This window comes from Prunus avium, chromosome 2 (assembly GCF_965620075.1).
Source record: "Prunus avium chromosome 2, drPruAviu1.hap1.1, whole genome shotgun sequence".
Taxonomy (NCBI): domain Eukaryota; kingdom Viridiplantae; phylum Streptophyta; class Magnoliopsida; order Rosales; family Rosaceae; genus Prunus; species Prunus avium.
Window position 1 is genome coordinate 12325290 of NC_142285.1, and position 24369 is coordinate 12349658.

Here is a 24369-nt window from a genome sequence, read left to right on the forward strand (position 1 = left end):
TGGCCTGAATGACGGCCCTAGCTTCGTCCGGCTGCACCCATGTCCAGAGTGACGGCCCTGGCTTCACCCGGTCGTACCCATGTCCTGAGTGACGGCCTTGGTGGGGCCGTGGTTAGTGAAGATATGGGTGGCGGAGACATCGCCTCGGGAAGAATCGTCTGCCTGTCCAGTGAGGGGATCACGGAGCCGTTGTTCATAGACTTAGGATGTAATCTATTTCTCACATATGTACGTTTATATGTTTTGATCGGCCATGGCTGGCCGTTTCTTTGTAAACGTGACTCCTTTCTTTTAATCTCTTTTTCCCTCCGACTGAATGCATGCTTTTCCTTTCATCTTCATCGTGTTGTTTACTTCATCCATTTGTCAATTGTAAACCTCATAACTCATTCTCGGCCGTTTCCCACAATGACGGGGTATATTTCTTTAAATACTGGCCATTTATTGGTAAGTTGTGCCATTATCCATCCCTATCTCTCAACTGGAATGCACCTCGGTCGAGAATTCGTTCGATAATAAACGGCCCCTCCCAGTTGGGTGAGAATTTGTCAAACCGAGGGTCCTTAGTCCCGATAGGAAGCACGGCTCGCCATTCCAAGTCGCCTTTGGCGAAAGTCTTTTGCTTGACCCTTCTGTTGTAGGCCCTTGCCGCAATCTGCTTCTGTGCCTGCATTAGGTTATAAGCATCGAGTCTGGACTGCTCTAAATCTTCTAACTCCTGAGCCATGGCTTGCGCATAGTCCTTACTTTCTTGCCCAAGCCGTTCGGTCACATGGAGAGACCGAACCTTTAACTCCATTGGAACGATGGCGTCGTGACCGTAGGTTAAGGCATAAGGGGATGTGCCCGTAGCCGATCATTTTGAGACTCGGTAAGCCCAAAGGGCTTCAGGGAGCAAGTCGTGCCATGCCCTAGGTTTTTCCTCAATCATTTTCTCAAGGATGCCCTTGATTACCTTGTTGCTCGCCTCGGCCTGTCCGTTAGATTGGGGGTAGTAAGGTGTTGAGTGAATCAATTTGATCCCCATCCTTTCGGTGTACTCCCGAGTCTCGGCTGACGCGAAAACTGGGCCGTTATCGGCCGTGATAGTTTCAGGTATACCGAATTTGTGGACGATGTGATTTTCAAAGAATTTGACCACCTGTGCGCTAGAAATTGACCCATTTAGTAAAATAGTCGGTTGCCACCAGAATCCATGCGTGCTGGTTGGACGCTGCCGGATAGATTTTGCCGATGATATCCACGGCCCATCCTCTGAAAGGCCACGGTTTAGTAACCGGGTGGAGGGCTTCGGCCAGTACCCTTTGTATGGGGCCATAGATTTGACACTTGATACACCCTTTCGCATATTCTATGCAGTCCTTTAAAATGGTCGGCCAATAACAGCCGTGCCTCCGAACCAACCATCTCATCTTGACGCCAGACTGGTGAGCGCCGTAAATCCCCTCGTGGGATTCGGTCATGATAACCTTAATATCTTCGGCGCTGGGGCATAGAAGCAATAACCCGTCTGATCCCTGTCGATACAGCTCATTCTGATAAATTAAATAACACCGAGCTCGGAAACGCGTAGTCCTCTCATGGCTGCTGGAGGGGTCGCGCAGATACTTCGCTACGGGGTAGCGCCAGTCGGTTTCGGCTGTGTTGACTTTGTCAGTGATCTCGGCCGATGACACTTGCGTTGTCATTCCCCGTTCGGCCAAAGCCGGCAAGGTACGCCTCTCGATTCTTATCACATGATCGTGGTCACTGTCCGGAATATTCACGCCTGACGCTACCTGGGCTATCTCATTGGCCTCATGGTTTTCGGCGCGCGGTACGTGGACAAAGGAGATCCTAGAAAACTCGTAGGCCGTATTGAGGGCCGTTACATAATACATAGTTAAATTCTCGCTCGTGCATTGGTATTCCCCGGTCAGTTGGTTAATTACCAGCTGAGAATCACCGTAGACCAAGACACGGGTCGCCTTCATTTCTTTCAGAATTTCGAGACCGATGATGAGCGCTTCGTATTCGGCCTGATTATTGGTGCATTTGAAATCAAGCTGGAACGCAAATTGCCACCTTTGTCCTTGAGGGGACTCGATCACGACTCCGGCCCCAGACCTGGCCTCGGTATTGGAGCCGTCGAAGTACATGGTCCAGTAGTTCTTCTCCATGCGGGCCATGCCGATCTCGACCTCTAACTCTTCTTCCTGCCCCTGAGCCGGGTGGTGAGCCAGGAAATCGGCCAATGCCTGACCCTTGACCAACTTCTGAGCCACATATTGGAAGGTGAATTCGGACAATGCCATCATCCACATCCTAATTCGGCCGCGTATGATCGGCCGAGTGAGCATATATTTGATGAGGTCGGTCTTGGAGATGATCTGAATGACCAAAGGAAGCATATAATGGCGCAACTTGGTAGCCGCGAAATAAAGTGCCAAGCACAATTTCTCGATCGGCGAATAGTTTAGCTCGGCCACGTTAAGGGTGCGGCTCAGATAGTGCACTGCTTGTTCTCGTTTGGATTCGTTGTTCTGAGCCAGCAGACAGCCGATAGAGCCCTCTGAAGCCGAAATGTAAAGCCCTAAGGGTTTCCCTCTTTTCGGTGGCATAAGGACCGGTGGTTGAGATAAATATCTCTTAATGTCGTCGAGGGCCGCTTGATGTTCTGCCCCCCATACGAACCGTTCCATGTCTTTTAGTTTGAGCAGAGGAGTTAACGGCCAGATTTTCCCTGCCAAATTGGATATGAACCGCCTTAGAAAGTTGACCTTACCGAGGAAGGACTGGAGTTCCTTCTTGGTCCTTGGCGGAGGTGCTACCATAATGGCCGTAGCTTTATTTGTATCCACCTCGATTTCTCGTTGGTGAACCAAGAAACCGAGGAAGTTCCCGGCAGTAACGCCAAAAGCACATTTCTTAGGGTTTATCTTTAGGCCGTGCGCCCGCATTCGGTTGAAAGCCTGCCGGAGATGTCCTACGTGGTCGGCTTTGGATGAGTACTTTACAACCACGTCGTCGATATAGACTTCAACGGTCCGGCCAATAAGGTCGTGGAAAATAAGGTTCGTAGCTCGCTGGTATGTCGCGCCGGCATTCTTTAGGCCGAACGGCATGACCACCCACTCATAGGTTTCGATTGCGCCTGGACATCTGAACGCCGTCTTATGGACATCTTCCTTGGCTATGAAAATTTGGTTATAACCAGCATGGCCGTCCATGAAAGACAAGAGCTCGTGCTTCGCGGCTCCGTCTACCAGGAGGTCTGACAATAGTAAATGTAATTGGTAGAAACCTTTTAGGCATAGTTACAATTATCATATATTGCAACTATATCCAAAACTATTCAACAATTAATTATTGATCCAAAGTTGATCCACTAGGGTGTGGGGTTAAAGCATGCATTTGTATAACACAAAGTGGTGATCATGATTTTTCAAACTAAGTGAATAATCATGAATGTGACTAGGTAGGCCAACCACACTCACCAAAGTAATCAAAATTAATTTTAGTGTGGTAGGTAAATAATTAGTGACATGAATAAATTGATCAACTTTTGCATTTTATATCAAATCACCATCATTTACAACTAGATAGCCCCACACTCACCAAAGTAATCTTATTAATTTTAGTGTGGTGGGTAAATGTTTATTGAGTGGAAACATTTTTGAAAAACTTTTAATTTTATAATAAAACATCATCATCATCTTTTGACCTATCTTGGTGGAAAATTCCACTAAACACAATCATCAAAATTAGTCACCTAACTTATGGATCAAAAAGATTCCATAACAAGAACACCAAGAACATGCATATGAACTAATATGAATGTTCATGCTATTTCCGGAAAAATCCATATTCCATTTTAAGTATCTCATGCTCTTAATATCATATATTTCATGAAGTTAAAATCATGTGAGTTTTAATGCAACTATGCTCTAATATTCATATACATATATGAACACAAAGAGAGCATCAATCATCAAAACACAAATCCGGAAATTCAAAATCCCAAACAACCTCTTTCACTCCATTTGATTTTTATTCAATCATATCAAAATAAATCAAGTATAACTATTATACTTTTAAATGAATTCACAACCCATATATGCATCTCTAAACCCCAAAAACATATCAAGTTCATGACCTATGGCTCTGATACCAATTATAGGAATTTCAAAACATTTTTCCAAAGTTCATTTGAATATTAAACATGCATTTAATCAAATTAATTGCAGCGGAAGTCTATAGTGGTTGTTTAAATTCAAAACCAAAACTTCTTCCAAGTATCTTAAGCCATGAACATTGATATGTTTTTCATAAATGAAAATTCAAGAGAAAGGATAAGATCTAATTACCCTTGAAGCAATTATATGAACCAATTTGTGTTTGGTCTTCTCTTGATGATTTCCTCTTTGTTGATCTCCTCTTTGATCTTTGATCTTTGCTCCTTGATCTTTCTCCTCCATGTGAGCCACAAAAGTATATGGCCTCTAAGTCTCCACACCAATGGAACCTTAAGATGAGAAGAAGTATCTTGAGAATACTTGGATGCTAGTGCAAGATTCTCAAGATTGGTTTCAATCTAAACCACTTTGAAAGATGAAAGTGTTTCACTCTTGAAAACTCTTTTTTTTTTTCTTTCTTTGATCTTCCAAACCCATTTGGTTGATGTTGGATTGTGTTTGTGTGTTAATGAGCTTATGGAAACAATTCCCATACACATTTACTTAAGCATTTTCGGCCAAAACCCATTGGGCTTCCAAAATTGGGCCTTATGACACTTAAACCATAATATTTAGGTGTCTTAAGCCCTTGGGCTTGATACCCAACCATTTGGGCTTTCCGTTAACTATTACCGAGGCCCAAATACGTTTTTACACGTAGTAAATCATCCACATCAAATCAATCAAATTGATTTCCTCATTCTCATTTGTATTACTCAAAGTTAACCATTTAAGGTGTGCGATCCATTAGGTTCTAATTAGCAAGGCAGTGGGAAAATATAAGAACTCTTTCTAACCAACTGGAATTAAAACCCCTTTTTAATTCTTCCTTTATTTGGATTGATCACAATCAATCCTAGGACTTCCACAAGCCAAGAGTGACATCTAGCAATATATCAAGGCTACCCAAGCTAACCAGAATAGATGAAGAACCTATTCAGTTGGAATTGCAATGCAATACGGTCCTTCTCTTATACAATGTTTCAAATCATATTATTAGGGTACGGATTGATTATGTCAAACCCCTAATATGATTTACAACCTCATGTGATTCAAAAGAACATGATTAAGAACAACTTTCTAAATCAAGCTCAAAATACTTTGGCCAAAGATTTACTGAATCACATCTTGAAACATTCTCCTTCTTTATCGAAAGTAGAGATTCCTTATTGTACATTCACATGCCCCTATGATGAATTAAGAGATCCCAACAACACTTAAGACAAATCTTTTACGGCTTGCCTTTAAGAGCTATCAAAGATCAATAACGCATCACAGGACAACCATGATGCCTCAGGTCTAAGGACTAATTTGCATTATTGCAACTATGAGTTCTCGTTTGACATATAGATAAATACTCCATACGAGAACTACGGTTGATCGCGTTCAGTGTACTCATTCACTAATGAGCACCCACATACTTGTATTAGTGTCAACTACACAAATGGTTTGAGACTAACCATCCTCCCAATTGAGCATACATAATATGTGCTAATCTTGACGGTTTATCAATGTCCATTTGATAACCTATGATTAGGAACATTTTGGGATACTACAGTTAGATATTAAAGGTCTCATGAATCTAATCTTCTTTAGATTACTTTATCTCTTATTTAGCATACCCTGGACATTTGTTTCTTTACACGATGTAAAAGATAACAAAATAAGTTTGCCCTTTATATATCATATACGAAATGTATTCTAAGGAGATTACATCAAATGTATTGGCTCTTAGGGCACATTTCTAACAAGGACAACCCATCCAACGTCGTCGTTGTAAATCTGTGCTTGCACGGCGTTGGCTTCGAAAGGTTTTTCGTCGGCCGGGTGTATGGATACCTTCTGGCCGTCCCAAAAGAACAACAGTTGGAAGAGGGAAGACGGTATGCATCCAGATTGATGTATCCAGTCACGATCGAGCAATATATTGTAGTCCAGATTGATGGATTCGACTACGTAGAAGGCCGCGACTCTTGTCTGGTCGGCCACGGTGATTTTCAACGGCAATACCCCGATGGTCTTAGATTTATCGCCGACAAAGCTGCTCATGACCACGTCGCTGGGGATGAGGTCCTCTTTTGATTTATCCAGCTTTCTCATCAAGGAATAGGGAAGGATATTGACCATCGCCCCACAGTCAACGAAGACTTTGGACACGGGCACACCCTCTACATGAGCCGAGATGTACAACGGCTTGAGATGTCGGTACTTGTTCGGCTCGTCTCTGGGTATTACCTCGTTAAAAGCCACGGCCAACAACTCTTCTTTTGTCTTTGGCCTCTAATCAAGCTGCTCCTCGGCCACGTCATTATCCAGGCCGTTGGTCTGCCCTCCTGGGCTGAAAACTCAGACGGTAGCACCAAGACTATGTTCATGCTGACCTCCTTTGGCTCATGCTGGTCTCCCCTACCAGCTTCCTCTTTGGCCTCACAGCTGTCCTTGGCGAGGGTTTTTTCCTCAACCATCCCGAGGATCCCCTCGTATTCTTCATCGGAGATTCCTAACGTGGGGTCGTCTTCGGCCTCATGCCCAAAGAAAGGATCACCGGGGCCCTCGATCATAGGCCTTGCAGTCCCAGGGATATCGTCTGTGGACACTTTGATCTCAGGGGGGGTCCGAGGCCTCGACCTGCTCTTCGAGGGCTCGTCTGGCCTTAGCCAACGTATCCCTGGCCGTTAAGTAGTCAGACCAAAGATAGTGTCGGCCGGAGTCACAGTAAAATATTGGCGGAGGTATCCTAAGTCGCCCTTGCTGAAGGGGGCCTTAGCCTCCAATCTTCCTAGGTCAGGCTGGTAACCCGGCATCCCTCTCGCTCTGGCTTCCCTGTTTGCCTGGTATACGGCCTTAATGGCCGAGTCAGATCAGCTGGTAATGAGGAGCCCCTCCGCCTTAGTGTTTTTGAGGGCCAACTCCACAATTTCACGGTTCTCAGGGGTCATGCTGTATAGGTCGGTGGCTGAGTGGTCTTTATGGAATTCCATGAGAAAGGGCAAACCGTTGGCCGAGAAAGGGGGGTCCCTTCCGTGGTAGACGTCGACAATACCCTCGTTTGTTTTCTCCAGGGCCGCGGCCTTCGGCTTGTCTGCCGCGCAAATCTCACGGCTTGGAGTTCCGGGCCGAGGGGAGGTGCGTTAACACGGGGTTTCCTGCTTTTGGGTGCGGTGCGGTTGTGCGCGGGCGTGCCAGCACGGTTTACCGTGCGTTGATGTTTCGATGAGTGTTGGATGGATGAATGGTGCGCCTGTTTGATCTGTCTTCCTAGTCAAACGATTGTAGCCGAGAGAGGAACTGGTCTCGGCTGTTGGTGATGGATTTTGGGCGGTGCTCCGGCGCGCTGCTCAGGGAGCGACGGTCGTGTGATATATGGGGTGAATGAACGAACAACAAGGATGGTGCTCCGGCGCCTTGATAATCAAGGGTCGTATGATATATTGATGAATAGATTCTGCTTACAACCTAATACTACTCCTAGGAAAGCAAGTAAAGATATTGAAAGTGCATTACAAGAAAAAATAAGTTGCTCCGTGCGAGGCTTGTTTTGGTGTTTGAACCCTTTGAATGTAGCTCGAGTCTTGTATTTATAGGAAGAGTCTCTGGATGAGTAATCGAGGCTGAATTTACGCATAGTGGAGTCTGATTAGCGCAAGTGGGCAGTCCAATCGACATTTGGGATCGTGAAGTATGGTGGTGTGACCCCAGAAATCCCGGTGAATCTCAGCCGCCGCGCTCGATCGTGGGTTCTGAACCTCTGGCCGTGGAGATGCATTTATTGCCTGGATAGCTGGTGAACCAACATCTCAAGCTGTCAGAATCCTTGTGAGAATGTCCACGTCTAATCACTCTGATCTTCATCACCAAATCCTGACTTCAGTCACTTCCCACCTTTCCTCATGCATTAAATGCTACTTTGTGGCCAATGGGTTCGCTGCATTAAACAGGCACTACTTCATTAAATGAAGCCTGGGACCCTGTTGTCACGTGATGATTTGCCTTTAATGCCTTGGCCGCAATTTTGTTCGGCCGAGATGATCATGCCTTAGCATTTCTTCTTTTATTCTTTAAGGAAGGCGAATATGCCCTGGCGAAACGCTGCGTTTCAGCCTCTGCGAACAAGTGCCAGGGCCGAGAGAAAGGGCTCCTTCGGCCAGCTCATGGCCGTGATTTATCAGGCACAAACATTGCCCCCACATCCCTGGATTCTTCGGCCTCGGCATGGGTAGGGGCCGAATGGATTCCAAGGGATGGACCCTTTGCATTCCTTTCTGAAGTGATTGACAACTGGGGCATTAAATGCGCAGGCCAGTCGGCGCATTCCGCGCATTTAATGCCTCAAGCACGTCGCGCAGGCCATCATTGCACAGGGCGTCATGGGTTTGTCTAGGGTGCGCGTGTGTTACCGTCGGAATGGCCGAACCATACTGAAGGTGGGAGCCTAACAGAAATAACGACGCCTGCGATGGTGGTGAAACGGTCTGATTGCTCTGACCGTATTGTTGTGATGGAGTAGCGGTCGCGTTGCTTGGGCCAGGATGGGTCTGGACGGCCAAAGTATGAACTGGGCCGAGTTGCTGGATCGCGGACTGCATGGGACTGCTTTGCCCCAAGGATACGGCCAAAGCGTGGAGTGGGCCGCACGTTGTCTCTGCCGGGTAAATTGGTCCGGGGTTTGCCCATGTGGGCTGGGACTGCCCCCAGCTATTCGTCGGCTGCTGAGAATGCTGGCCGTAGCCTGACGCTTGGGTGCGGCCAGAGGCGCCGAGGCTGCTGCTTTCGCCGTAAGTCTCGATCCTTTCGCGCTCTTGGCTTCTCTGTCCGGTTTTGGGGGATGTCGCGGTTGAGGTTGCCGGCATCCTCTCCTGGAAAAGCGTCCGCAGCTTTGAGGAAAATCTGTCCATTGCGGCCATAAAGGATGTCTCTATTCTGTAGGCCTGCTTAGACATCAGATCCTCCACCACTGCTTGCTCTTGCATGGACTCGGCCATGCGATCCGTCGTCACTGGAACGCTGGCCGAGATTCTGACCGCATGTTCGGTCTCGGTGATAGTTATTGGCGAGGTGGACTCAAGAGTCTCGGAAGTCATTTCGACTGTTTTATTCTTGAGCTTTGCTTGTGCCCTAGTTTCCACCATGAGTTTTTGACAAGTGTCCCACTGGGCGTGCCAAAAGTGTTGGTGGCGCAAATCTCACGGCCTGGTGCTCCGGGCCGAGGGGATATGCGTTAACACTTGACGTCCTTCTTATGCGGTCGCGGGGCTTGGGCCAGCAAGGTCTACCGTGCATCGAGATGGTGATGTGGTTTGGATAGAATGGTTTAAGTGGTGCGCCTATTTTGAGTCTGACTTCTAATCAAACGATTGTGGCCGAGAGAGGAACTGATCTCGGCTGTCAGGTTCACGGCCTGAGCTACAAGGCACTTTAGTGGTGGTGTTGATGGTGGGTTTTGGGCGGTGCTCCGGCGCGTTGCTCAGAGAGCGATGGTCGTATGATATATGGGGTGAATGAGAGAGTAACAGAGATGGTGCTCCGGCGCCTTGAAATCAAGGGTCGTATGATATATTGATGAATGGATTTCCTTACAATCTATCACTACTCCTAGGAAAGCAAGTAAAAGTATTGAAAGTGCATTACAGGAAAATATAATTTGCTCCGTGGGAGGCTTTTGGTTTGGTGTTTGAACCCTTTGAATGTAGCTTGAGCTTGGTATTTATAGGAAGAGCTCTGGAGGAGTAATCGTGGCTGAAAATCTGCATGATGGAGCCTGATCAGAGCAAGTGGATAGTCCAATCGACATTTGGGATCGTGAAGCATGGTGGTGTGACCCCATAAATCCTGGTAAATCTTGGCCGCCGCCCTGATCGTGGGTTCTGCGCCTCTGGCCGTGGGGACGCATTTAATGCCCTGGTCTGGTGGTTGGTGATCTGACCTCAAGTTGTAAGAATATCTGTAAGAATGTTTGCGCCTAACCACTCTGATATTTATCACCAAATCCTGACTTTACTCACTTCCCTTCTTCCCTCGTGCATTAAATGCCTTCTTGCTGCTAGTGGTTTTGCTAGTCAGGAAGGAGTATGAAGATTCAACTAATTGTACTACTTGTAGTATCTCAAGGTGGAAGGAAGGCAAAGATTCAATCTTGAAAGAGGGTGTGCCAGCGAAGGTGGTGTGGTATTTTCCTCCAATTCCAAGGTTTAAAAGGATGTTTCAATCACATGAGATAGCTAAGAGTTTGACTTGGCATGCTGCTAGAAAATCAATTGACGGTCAGATGTCTCATCTAGCGGATTCCCCATCTTGGAAACTTCTTGATGATAAATGGCTCGAGTTTGGTAATGAGCCGAGAAACTTGAGATTGACTCTTTCATCTGATGGATTCAATCCCCACAGTTCTCTAAGTAGCAGATACAGTTGCTGGCCAGTTATCTTAGTTACATATAATCTCCCACCATGGCTGTGCATGAAACGAAAGTTCATGATGTTGACCTTATTGATTTCCGGTCCTAAACAACCCGGAAATGATATAGACATCTACTTGGAGCCTTTGATTGATGATTTAAAATCTTTGTGGGATGGGATTAGAGAAGTGCATGATGCACATATAGGAGAATACTTTACACTCAGAGCTGCATTACTATGGACAATTAATGATTTCCCCGCCTATGGAAACTTATCTGGTTGTGTCGTTAAAGGATATAAAGCTTGTCCAATATGCGGTGATGATACATCTAGTCACAGGTTGAAAAATGGCCACAAAATCTGTTACATCGGCCATAGAAAATGGTTACCAACATATCATCCATATCGGAGACAGCGTGCAGCTTTTAATGGGAAACCTGAATATGACGTGGCTCCAAAGCCATTAACCGGAGAAGAAGTGCTACAAATGGTTGAAGGTATTAACTATACATGGGGCTCGAAAAAAGGGGGAGGTGGAGGTGAAAATGATGGTGAAAGAGTTTGTTGGAAGAAGAAGTCAAAATTCTTTGATCTCGAGTATTGGAAATACCTTCCTGTGAGGCATGTCCTAGATGTTATGCACATTGAGAAGAATGTTTGCGATAGTATCATTGGTACACTGCTGGAGATCCCCGGAAAAATAAGGATGGGATTGTTGCTCAGTTAGATTTATTGAACATGAGGGTCAAAACTGATTTGCAACCTGAGTATGGAGAAAGACGTACTCGCTTGCCTCCAGGGCCTTGGAATTTGTCAAGGGCAGAGAAGAGAGCGGTTTGCAATTCTTTCTATGGTATGAAGGTCCCTGAAGGTTATTCTTCAAATATGAAAAATCTTGTATCTTTACAAGATTCAAGACTTCTTGGCCTTAAATCACATGACTGTCATACCTTGATGCAACAATTGCTCCCTGTGGCTATTCGTTATGTTTTGGAGAAGCCTGCAAGGAATGTAATAACTCATTTATGCTTCTTCTTCAATGTTATATGTGCAAAGACAGTTGATGTTTCCAAGCTAGATAAGTTGGAAGAAGATGTAGTAGTTACTTTGTGTTTGCTTGAAAAATACTTTCCACCTTCATTCTTTGATATCATGGTTCATCTAGTAGTACATCTTGTCAGAGAAGTTCGTCTTTGTGGGCCAGTTTATTTTAGATGGATGTATCCGTTCAAAAGATATTTGAAAGTGCTAAAGGGGTATGTTCAGAATCGTACTCATCCCGAAGGTTGCATTGTTGAGCGGTATATAGCTGAAAAAGCTGTAGAATTTGGCACCGAGCATTTATCTGATGTTAGTACAATTGGAGTGCCATCAAGCCAGAAGATAGGACTTTCAAAGCCATTATCAGGTTGCAAAGTGAGCTTAGTTGATCAGGAACTGTTGAACCAGGCACATCTATATGTCTTGGAGAATACGGAGGAAGTCCTACCTTATATCGAGTAAGAGTTTTATTCTTTAAGTAACCATTTTAAATTAATCCTTATGTTTATATTATATGTTTGGGACTGTAATGCTTGAATTTTTTGTGTCACGTAGGGAACATATGATCCACATCAAGACCACTTATCCAAAATTCAGAAAGAGAACAAAGTGGCTGCAAGATAAGCACAATAGCACTTTCATTCAATCGCTACACTCTAAGGTATATGTTATTGAATAACATATTGGACTTTTAATTTTCTTCTTTCTATGTTAGATTGAATTAAGATATGATTAATTTGTAGGTTCAAAGTGAACTTAATGGGGAAGACAATAATGGCGTATCAGAAAATTTGAGGTGGCTAGCAGCTAGTCCAAGCATGGCAGTGCCATCATATAGGAGCTATCTTATTAAGGTGTTAAATTTAACATCAAGGCACAAGATGATGTGTGGGCAGTTCAAAATAGTGGAGTTTATTTACTTGCACATACCATGCAAGTTGCTAGTGCCAAGGATAAAAACCCAATTGTCTCAAATATGGGTTTTTATGGTGTCATTCAAGAAATTTGGGATCTTGACTACCAAAAGTTTACAATCCCAGTCTTTAGGTGTGATTGGATATATAGCACTTCTGGCCTTGTAGTCGACGAACTTGGATTTACCCTCGTAGATATGAGTAAAATTGGATATAGGAATGACCAATTTGTTATGGCTTCTCAAGTCAAACAAATATTTTATGTTGACAACCCGATGCATCGTGGTTGGTCGGTAGTGTTATCAATGCCTAATAGAGAATGTAATGATGTTATTGGTGATGATGTCTTAGGTAGTAACAACCCAAACCTTAATTATTATTTAATTAATAATTTAATAGAGGAAAAGACTAAACTACCCTTAGAATATTTTATTAGGTTTTAAGTTGACTTTTTGACCAAGAAAGAATTTGGGAATTTCACTTGTACCGTTGCGCAGAGCGCAACGAAATGAGTCCGTAGACACGTAGTGAGCCCAATTTCGAGTTGTATTGAATAAAATACGAGCAAAATACGAAAAAGGGCAAAATGGTAATTTTGAGAAATCAGATTTTAAAAAATCTGGCTCTCCTTTCTCTCTCCTCACTCTTCTTCCTTCTCGCGACCAGAGCCCCCTCCCCATTACTGTTCATTCGAACCAGCCCAACCACCACCCGCCGCCACCAAACCGCATCGGACCGGCCAAGACCCGACCGGCATCGCACCCACAGCCGCTCCGACCTTCCTCCTGCCTCCGCTGACGCCATAGCTGCCGGATTCATGAGTTTGGCTGGAAATTTCCCCGAATTTCCAAACCCTCGATCTCTCTCTTCCGAGCACCAATCTAGTCAAGTGAGGTATGAATTTTCGATTGATTTTCATGTTTTAGCTACTGGATGGGTAGGTTTTGAGAGATTTTGAGGTTTGATAGGTTAATTGTTGAGTTGAAATTCTGCCGGTTTGCGTAGCCAATTTCAGCCACTTCCGGCCACTTTTTGGCCATAGTTCAAGAACAAAAGTGGTTCCAAATTAGGTGTTTTACCTGGGTTAGGAGTTTGGGCCTGCGATTTGGAGATTTTCCGGCCGCCGGAAATTCTTATGCACACCCACGCGCTGCCGGCGCGTGAACCATGTGTCAAGGACCACTCTTGGTCCCAAAACGATCCTCATGTCCTCACAAGCGCGTATGAGTTTACGGATCTCAATTCAGATAACGTTTGAACCCCGAACGGATCTCGCATAGTGTGTGTTTTCCGGGTTCAATACGCTTGGACCATTCGATCGTAGTCAAACTGGAATAGATCGATCTAGGTAATTTCAGGATCGAGTAGGATTCAACGGATCGTCAATCGGTGTCCCGGATACTCCAAAAAGGCCAACCCTAGGGTTAGGATTACGGAAAATCATTCGTTATCCAATCGTGCGATCGTGAGCAATCCGACCGTCTGATCGAGATCAAACTTTCGGGACTTGTGTCCTAGGTATGTGGGAACCTCTAGGAACTTTCAGATCGGGTTTTTAAGGTCGTGGACCCCAAGGAGTCCTGAGTTGACTTTTGGGGACTTTATCGTTTTGAGTCCCGAGTTACTTCTAAACCATGTCCACTGAGAGGAAAGTTAGTGTGGGCAAAGGAACAACCTTTATTAGGATGCACGAACCTTTAGGAGCCGGGGGTGAGGGTTTTTAACTTATTATTATTTTATTGAGCATATTTATTAATAAAGTATTATGATAATTATTCAGGCACCCGGGCACAGACTGACCCGCAGGAGGGACCTTCGAAAGGTCCAGCTAGCTCAGATCACCTATGAGTGGACCTTTTTGTTTTCATAAATGAATTTATGCAATTTAATCTCATTATTTGATCTTGAATGAGTTTATTCATTGATCAGATTTTTAATAGCTTGATTTATTGCTTTTATATGCTGCCGAGTTGAGAGTGCCTAGAGATTATGGTATACCAGTGTTTTAGATAACTAACAGATAAAATGGCAGTAGAGTTCAGAGATAAATATGAATTCATCTCATTTCTCATTAACTTTTCTGCAATTATATTTTCTTAGAAACCACCATAGGTACCCAAGATTAATTAAGGTTGCCTTTGGAATAAAATTATGTTGCCTTCGGTGATATTGATGTCGACGGACATCCAGTTGCCTTCGGGTAGGCCAGCACGCTAGACACTGCCCCACGAGTTTCGGGGACACCCAAACTGTTTGTGCCTAACAAATCTCGGCCGTAAAATGGCCGAAAGGACCTCCCTCGGCCCTAGCACCGGCCCATGAACTGAGACGGTTCATTAGGCATTTGTCTTCCCAAACACAAAAGGAAAGCTGCGAAGGCATAATCATCTTGGCCTCGCGATCGCAGTATTACAGGTCGAGGCTGAAGGACGAAAGAGACACGGCCGAAGTTATTAAAGTTAAATCGCCACGTGGTAACAGGGTCCCACGCTTCATTTAATGAAATAACGCCTCTGACTAGGAAACCCACTAGCCGCAGAAAGGCATTTAATGCACGAGGGAAGAAGGGAAGTGACTAAAGTCAGGATTTGGTGATAGAAATCAGAGTGGTTAGGCGCAAACATTTTTACAACTTAAGGTCAGATCACCAACCACCAGACCAGGGCATTAAATGCATTCCCACGGCCAGGGATGCAGAACCCACGATCAGGGCGGCAGCCGAGATTTACCGGGATTTATGGGGTCACACCACCATGCTTCACAATCCCAAATGTCGATGGGACTACCCACTTGCTCTGATCAAGCTCCACCATGCAGATTTTCAGCCTCGATTACTCCTCCAGAGCTCTTCCTATAAATACCAAGCTCGAGCTACATTCAAAAGGTTCAAACACCAAACCAAAGCCTCCCACGGAGCAAATTATATTTTCCTGTAATGCACTTTCAATACCTTTACTTGCTTTCCTAGGAGTAGTGATAGATTATAAAGAAAATTCATTCATCAATATATCATACAACCCTTAATTTTCAAGGCGCCGGAGCACCATCTCTGTTACTCTCTCATCCACCCCATATATCATATGACCGTTGTTCAACACTACCATCAACACTACCACCAAACCCACCAAAACCCACCATCAACACTACCACCAAAACCCACCATCAACACTACCACCAAACGGCCTTGTAGCTCAGGCCGTGAACCTGACGGCCGAGATCAGTTCCTCTCTCGGCCACAATCGTTTGAATAGAAGTTGAACCTAAACAGGCGCATCACTTAACCATTTTATCCAAACCACATAACTATCTCGACGCACGGTAGACTGTGCTGCCATGCCCGCACACAACCGAACCGCATCCAAAAGAAGGACGTCACGTGTTGACGCAGATCCCCTCGGCCTGAAGCACCAGGCCGTGAGATTTGCGCAGCCAACACTTTTGGCACGCCCGGAAGGATTTCTGTCAAAAACTCATGGTGGAAACTAGGGCACAGGCGAAGCTCAAGAATTAGACAGTCGAAATGACTTCCGAGACTCCTGAGTCCACCTCACCGATAACTATCGCTGAGACCGAACAAGCGGTCAGGAGTAAGCAGTGGTGGAAGACCTGATGGCTAAGCAGGCCTACAGGATAGAGACATCCTTTATGGCCGCAATGGACAGATTTTCCTAAGAGTTACGGACGCTTTTTCAGGAGAGGATGCCGGCAACCTCGTTCGCGACACCTCCCAGAAACGGACAGAGAAGCCAAGAGCGCGAGAGGATTGAGCCTTACGGCGAAAGTAGCAGCCTCGGCGCCTCTGGTCGCACCCAAGCGTCAGGCTACGACCAGCATTCTCAACCGCCGACGAATAGCTGGGGGCAGTCCTAGCCCACATGGGCAAATCCCGGACCAACCTGCCCAGCAGAAACAGCGTACAGCCCACTCCATGCTTTGGCCGTATCATTAGGGCAAAGTAGCCCCACGCATTCCGCGATCCAGCAACTCGGCCCAATTCATACTTTGGCCGTCCAGACGCAGCCCAATTCATACTTTGGCCATATATACCGCACGCTTCATGACATCGTCACCGATGGGATGAAGCCGAAGCACGGTGGTCCGCTGTGGGCCTTCCAGTTCTGGTTGCAGGCCTACTTCCCAGAGCTGAGGGGGGTGGCCGCCCCTCAAGACAACGAGCCACTGGCCAACGCATTCGCTCGCGCCCCCAAGAAGCATAACGCCATGGCCTTCTGCTACAAATTCTTCTACAGCTTGGCCGAGAGAACTGGTACGCAGTTCCGAGTCTGCCTTGCTCGGCCGTTCCCTCTGTTCCTGACCCACGACCTCTCCGTCGTTCCTGATGTTGAGACGGAGAACGATCTGAAGGAGATCTGGGGCTCCTTCCTGGTCACACGCGACCTCCATTGCGGCCTGTCCAAGGCCGGGGCCGAGGTGTATCTGCCGAACCTCGTGGCTCGGCAGTTTGGCCTGATTCAGACGGCCCCACTCCTTCCTCTGTCAACAAACCGGCTATCGTCCTGGAGGGCCGACGTCTCCCAGCAGCACGGCGTGGCTGAGATCACCTTCCAGCTCCAAAAGGGAATGACCTTCCTGACTCTGACGCCTTGGTCACGCCGTAATGCGTATGACGAGGATGGAAGGGTCTGGTATGAAGAGTGCATCTCGGCCAGATTTCTTCGGCCTGTTGAAGAAGCCGTGAGGGCAGCCTTGACGAATGCAGATTGGGACCCTCTCACCCCCAAAGGCAACAAAATGAAGAAGGTATCAGCTGGGCCCCCTCGGCCAAGTGCCCCGGCCGTGGTCGCCCCCAGGGTATCGGCCCCTTCCTTGGCCAGATCAGCGGCTGTGGCCTCTACCGCGGCCCCATCATCAACCGTGGCCCCAGCTCCCAGGGCGACGCCTGTGGTGGGGGGTCGCAAGACGCTAGCGCATAGGACCGTGCCGGCCTCCCCAACATCTCGACCATCCACTGCTGCTGGTAGGCCTTGCTTCTTTTCCTTTTTATTATTTATTTTTCATTGGCCTCTCTAAACCACTTCTGTCTCTGGTCATCTCACTCTTGTCCCTTTCCTTTGTATACGCAGCCTCGGGTCGCAAAAGGAGCCGAGAGGCGTCGGGTACTGAGGTCGCAAAAGGAGCCGAGATGGCGGCCGTGCAACGGCCGAGGAAGAGGACCCTCTTTACCTCCTCGGAGGGCAGAAGTGAAGAGGAGGCTCCCTCTGCGACTATGAGTGAGGTCCCCCCTGCGATCGTAAGTACCACTCCCTGGCACCCCCTTTTTCATTATTTTTCTTATTTTTATGCACTCTGGTAATCTGGTTCTTTCCTCAGGACGTGGTAATAGTCGAGGAGGAGGCCACGGTCGAGGTACCGCCCATGATGGAAACGGCTGCTGCGCACATGGTGGCCGAAGAAGTGGGAGGGGCAACGGTTGAGGAGGCGGCCGTTGCCGACGAAGGGGCTGAGGCGCAAGATGTTGAGATGGTGCCCGCAGACGTGCCATCCGCCGAGGAGGCTGCAGAGGGGGCGACCGAAGAGATCGCCGAGGAAGTCGCCGACGAGGCCGCTGAGGGAGCTGCCGAAGAGGGCGGCGAGGAGGCCAATGAAGAGGCCGCTGAGGAAGTAACCGACGAGGCCGCCGAAGAACCTGCTGTGGACGTGCCAAGTGGGTCATTGACGCCCACCCCTCGTCGTCCAAGCGGCATCTCCTTTCTCTCGGTAAGAATCCACTTTCAACATACTTGGCTTTATTGTTTTCTTTTGATCTGTTCCACACTTCTGACCGAACTGTTTGTCTCTAGCCTCCCCAATCGTCGCCGCCGCTGGCAATGGTTGCCGCGACCATGCTGCCTGTGCCGTCGTTCCAGGACTCGACGGTCGTGGCCAAGCCGGTGGTGACTGGAGCCGCGGTCGTGAGTGTGCCGAGTCTCCTGCGGACTACCTCGGCGGTGATGACCGACCTTTCGCTCCCCGTGAGTACCCGACCTCCTTTTCGTTTATTCCTTTACATCCTAGTTAACTATATCTTACCCTTGCTCCCTCCTATGTTCAGGAAGCCACCTCCTCTGATGATCTTGAGGAGCTATACGCCAGCCTCCATGAGGAAGGGGGAAGCTCGGCCTCGGCTCCGTTGGACGAGGATTCCAAGACCGTTATTGAACGGCTCCGGGAGTTTCTTCTCCTTGATGTTCGGCAGATGACCAACGCCGGGGCGATCACGGAGTTTAGGTCCTGCTTGGATACGGCCATGGCGCTCGGTCTGCAGAACGAGGAGCAACAGGTCCCGCGGCCGTTTGTGGCCCAACAAGAAGCGCCCCCCCAAGGGCTTCGATTCAAAGACGTCAGGCGAATGATCGAGGAATTGACCGAACCCACCAGAAATTGACCGAACCCCTCTTCCCCGGAACTATCGGTTGCCAGAATTCATGCTGTTCTCCGAGGATGGACAGACTTCTTCCATTGAACACATAGGCCGTTTCATGGCCCAGTGTGGAGAGGCCGATTCGGACGCCCAAAAGCTCCGTTTATTTGTTCACTCTATGACCGGCGCGGCATTCTCGTGGTTCATAAACCTTCCACCGAATTCGGTGAGGGATTGGTCTGACATGGAAAGAATATTCCACGAACATTTCTATCAGACCAACCGAGAGATAACAGTCGCCGACCTGGCAAGGATGAGCCAAGCGTCAGACAAATCACCTCGCGACTACTTGCAGCGGTTCAAAACATGCAGGAACTGGTGCCGAACAAGGGTTGGAGTTCGAATATCGAAAAAAATTACAGGGAATCGAATTCCGGGACATGCATGATTTGATCAACAAGGTGGACAGATACGCATCCTTGTTGAAGGAAGAAATGCAGAAAAAGACAGCTTCGAAAGGGACCTACTACAGGAATCCTATTGTTGGCTACGCCAAAGCAGACGGCTCCGCGGAGGCCGAAAGCAACGAGGTCGAGATGAGCTCTTCTGAAGTCAGCATAGACAAACCATTCGTTTGAAAAGGACTTGTCAAGGCCGACAATAGCCGCACAAAGATTCCCGACGCCAAGTTTGCGGCTCGAGAAACGAAGGCCTACACTTTTGACTTAACTAGGGCCGAGGCTATCGTCGACCTGCTCTTGACCGAGAAAAAGGTCAAATTGTCTTTCGGCCATAAAATTCCGAAACCCGACGAGCTCAAAGGAAAGACGTTCTGCAAGTACCACAGTTCTTGGTCTCACAACACCAACAACTGTGTTGTCCTGCGAGACGTCATCCAGAAGTTGATAGACGAAAAGAGACTCCAATTCCCGGAGAAGACGGCCATGCACGTTGACTCCAAGCCGTTCCCTGCGCCTGTCGTCAACATGGTCAACGCCCAGCTCTGGGGCGAATACAGGGAAGTTCGCCGACCGGCAAAAGGAAAGGAACCGTTGGCCGAACCAGAGCCGGTGCTCTGCAACCAATGCAGGTGTGAGATCGGTCAACCCAGACTGTCGGAGAACAAAAGGAAGGCTGCTGAGCCCTCTCGACCAATTGTGAAGAAATTCGGCGAGTAGTGCAACCGCCGGCCAGCCAGCATAGCTGTTTTTGATAGACTGGGGGCATGAACCCCCAGTATCTCGGTTGACTGTTGGTATCATGCGCGACCTAGGGGCAGGGTCGAACCGCTGACAAAAACCCAGCTGAGGAGAATGCAGAGACAGGTTCAGCAGGCTAGAACACAGACGACCCAGGCCGAGGGTTCCAAATGCCAAAAGAAAATAGCGACCGTAGACGAGCCACCATCCGTACTAATCGTCCCCTCTACAACGAAGAAGGCCAGCACTAGGCCTCCGAGGATGTGGCGCTTTAGGCAGGACGAAAACCCTCGTAGAACAGCGGCCGTTTCTGTTGAACCATAGGCCGCGACCCTGGAGAAAACAGACGAGGGCATCATCGACGTTTACCACGGAAGGGACCCCCCATTCTCGGCCAACGGTTTGTCCTTCCCCATAGAATTCCATAAAGACCACTCGGCCATCGACCTATACGGCATGACCCCTGAGAATCGTGAAATCGTAGAGTTGGCCCTCAAGAACACTAAGGCGGAGGGGCTCCTCATTACCAGAGGATCTGACTCGGCCATTAAGGCCGTATACCAGGCAAACAGAGAAGCCAGAGCAAGAGGGATGCCAGGTTACCAGCCTGACCTGGGAAGATTGGAGGCCAAGGCCCCCTTCAACAAGGGCGACTTGGAATACCTCCGCCAATATTTTACCGTGACTCCGGCCGACACTATCTTTGGTCTGACGGCCGAGGAAAAGGCCCGGGTAAGCCGATTGGACGACTACTTGACGGCCAGGGATACATTGGCTAAGGCTAGACGAGCCCTCGAGGAGAAGGTCGAGGCCTCGGACTCCCCTGAAATCAAAGTGTCCACAGGCGATATCCCTGGGACTGCAAGGCCTATGATCGAGGGCCCCGGTGATCCTTTCTTTCGGCATGAGGCCGAAGACGAACCCGCGTTAGGAATCTCAGATAAAGAATACGAGGGGATCCTCAGGATGGTTGAGGAAAAAGCCCTCGCCGAAAACGGCTGCGTGGCCGAAGAGGGAGCTGGTAGGGGAGACCAACATGAGCTGAAAGAGGTCAGCATGAACATGGTCTTGGTACTGCCATCTGAGTTTTCAGCCCCAGGAGGGCAGAGCAACGACCTGGATGATGACGTGGTCGAAGAGCAACTTGATCAGAGGCCAAAAACAAAGGAAGAGTTGTTGGTCGTGGCTTTTAACGAAGTAATACCCAGAGACGAGCCAAACAAATACCGACACCTCAAGCCGTTGTACATCTCGGCTCACGTGAAGGGTGTGCCCGTGTCCAAAGTCTTCGTTGACTGTGGGGCGACGGTCAACATCCTTCCCTATTCCCTGATGAGGAAGCTGGACAAGTCAAAAGAGGACCTCATCCCCAGCGACGTGGTCATAAGCAGCTTCGTCAGCGATAAATCTAAGACCATCGGGGTATGGCCGTTAAAAATCACCGTGGCCGAGCAAACAAGAGTCGCGGCCTTCTACGTAGTCGAGTCCAGTGTGGATTAGAATATATTACTCGGCCATGACTGGATCCATCAATCTGGATGCATACTGTCTTCCCTCTTCCAACTATTGTTCTTTTGGGATGGCCGGAAGGTGTCTATACACCCGGCCGACGAATAACCTTTCGAAGCCAATGCCGTGCAAGCACGGATGGGTTGGATGGGTTGTCCTCACCGGCCACGATGCAAGCGGCCGACCAACCAGGACAACGACCCAGAAAGTGCTGGAGTTAGGCGCCGAGAATGTTCAACAGGATTCGGCGTGCGAAGTATTGATCGACCTCACTAGCCTCTAGATGATAGATAAAGCCACTAAAGAAGAGGGAGCAGCAGCCGTGACCGACCTGCTGGAAAGACTGCTGGAACATTGGGCAGAGGAATCCTTACAGCCAAACTCACTGATCAACCTGATCGAGTTCCTCCACGAATGAGGTGAGGCGGACGCTTTGACCTTTGACGACTTGGAAACGGCGCCTGCCGAGATGGAAGATGACTACCCTGAGGTCCAGGACCCTTTATTAGAAATAAATGTAGGGAGGCCGAACCACGGCCTCTTTTTGTAAGCCAACTTTTGAACCCGGAGTTAGCGGCCGAGATTATCGGCCTGGATTGCCAAGAAGTTTGGTTGAGCACGAATTAAAGATCAAGGAGGGGTTTAGGCCTTTCCAACAGCCGCCAAGGCGGTACTCGACCGAAGTACAACTTAAAGTTAAGGAGGAAATTGAACGGCTCCTTAAAGCCGGCTTCATCCGTACGGCCCGGTACGTTGAGTGGTTGGCTAACATCGTACCCGTTTTGAAAAAGACTGGGGCTTTGAGGGTTTGCACCGATTACAAAAATCTGAATCTCGCAACCCCCAAGGACGAGTACCCCATGCCTATGTCGGACCTCCTGGTAGACGGAGCCGCAAAGCACGAGCTCCTGTCTTTCATGGACGGCCATGCTGGTTACAACCAAATCTTCATAGCCGAGGAAGATGTCCACAAGACGGCGTTCAAATGTCCAGGCGCAATCGGAACCTATGAGTGGGTGGTTATGCCGTTCGGCCTAAAGAATGCCGGCGCAACATACCAACGAGCCATGAACCTTATCTTCCACAACCTTATTGGTCGGACCGTTGAAGTCCACATCGACGACGTGGTTGTAAAATCCCCATCCAAAGCTGACCACGTAGGGCATCTCCGACAGGCTTTCAACCGAATGCGGGCGCACGGCCTAAAGATGAACCCTAAGAAATGTGCTTTTGGCGTCACTGCCGGGAACTTTCTCAGTTTCTTGGTTCACCAACGAGGGATCGAGGTGGATAAAAATAAAGCTACGGCCATTATGGCGGCACCTCCACCAAGAACCAAAAAGGAACTCCAGTCCTTCCTCGGTAAGGTGAACTTTTTGAGGCGATTCATATCCAATTTGGCAGGGAAAATCCGGCCGTTGACTCCTCTGCTCAAACTGAAAGACACGGAATGGTTCGTATGGGGGGCAGAACATCAAGCGACCCTCAACGACATCAAGAGATATTTATCTCAACCACCGGTCCTTATGCCGCCGAAAAGAGGGAAACCCTTGAGGCTTTACATTTCGGCTTCAGAGGGCTCTGTCGGCTGTCTGCTGGCTCAGAACAACGAGTCTGAACGAGAACAAGCAGTGCACTATCTGAGTCGCACGCTTAACGTGGCCGAGCTAAACTATTCGCCGATCGAGAAATTGTGCTTGGCACTTTATTTCGCGGCTACCAAGTTACGCCATTATATGCTTCCTTCAGTCGTTCAGATCATCTCCAAGACCGACCTCATCAAATATATGCTCACTCAGCCGATCATACGCGGCCGAATTGGGAAGTGGACGATGGCATTATCCGAATTCACCTTCCAATATGTGGCTCAGAAGTCGGTCAAAGGTCAGGCATTGGCCGATTTCCTGGCTCACCACTCGGCTCAGGGACAGGAGGAAGAGTTAGAAGTCGAGATGGACCATGTACTTCGATGGCTCCAGTACCAAGGCCAGGTCTGGGGCCGGAGTCGTGATCGAGTCCCTTCAAGGACAAAGGTGGCAATTTGCGTTCCAGCTTGATTTCAAATGCACCAATAATCAGGCCGAATACGAAGCACTCATCATCGGTCTCGAAATTCTGAAAGAAATGAAGGCAACCAGTATCTTGGTCTACGGTGATTCTCAACTAGTAATTAACCAACTGACCGGGGAATACCAATGCACGAGCGAGAATTTAACTATGTATTACGTAACGGCCCTCAATACGGCCGACGAGTTTTCTAGGATCTCCTTCGTTCACGTACCGCGCGCCAAAAACCATGACGCCAATGAGATGGCCCAGGTAGCGTCAAGCGTGAATATTCCGGACAGTGACCACGATCGTGTGATAAGAATCGAGAGGAGTACCTTGCCGGCTTTGGCCGAATGAGGAATGGCAACGCAAGTGTCATCGGCCGAAATCACCAACGAAGTCAACACGGCCGAAATCAACTGGCACTACCCCATAGTGCCAACCCCTCCGGCAGCCATGAGAGGACTACACGTTTTCGAGCTCGGTGTTATTTGATTTATCAGAACGAGCTGTATTGAAATGGATCAGACGGCTTATTGCTCCTATGTCCCAGCCCCGAAGATATTAAGGTTATCATGACCGTATCCCATGAGGGGATTTGCGGCGCTCACCAGTCTAGCATTAAGATGAGATGGTTGGTTCGGAGGCACGGCTATTTTAAAGGATTGCATAGAATATGCGAAAGGATG

At 48.1% G+C, this 24369-nt stretch overlaps 1 protein-coding gene across 1 annotated transcript; it reads left to right on the forward strand.

The window, feature by feature from the left end:
* The first annotated feature begins 9194 nt into the window (after nt 1-9194).
* LOC148296522 (uncharacterized) lies at nt 9195-14410 on the forward strand. Its single transcript, XM_088248550.1, has 3 exons — nt 9195-9240; nt 10259-11104; nt 14343-14410. Exons 1-3 carry the CDS (start codon nt 9195-9197, stop codon nt 14408-14410), a joined length of 960 nt encoding a protein of 319 aa, XP_088104676.1.
* The last annotated feature ends 9959 nt before the right edge of the window (nt 14411-24369 follow it).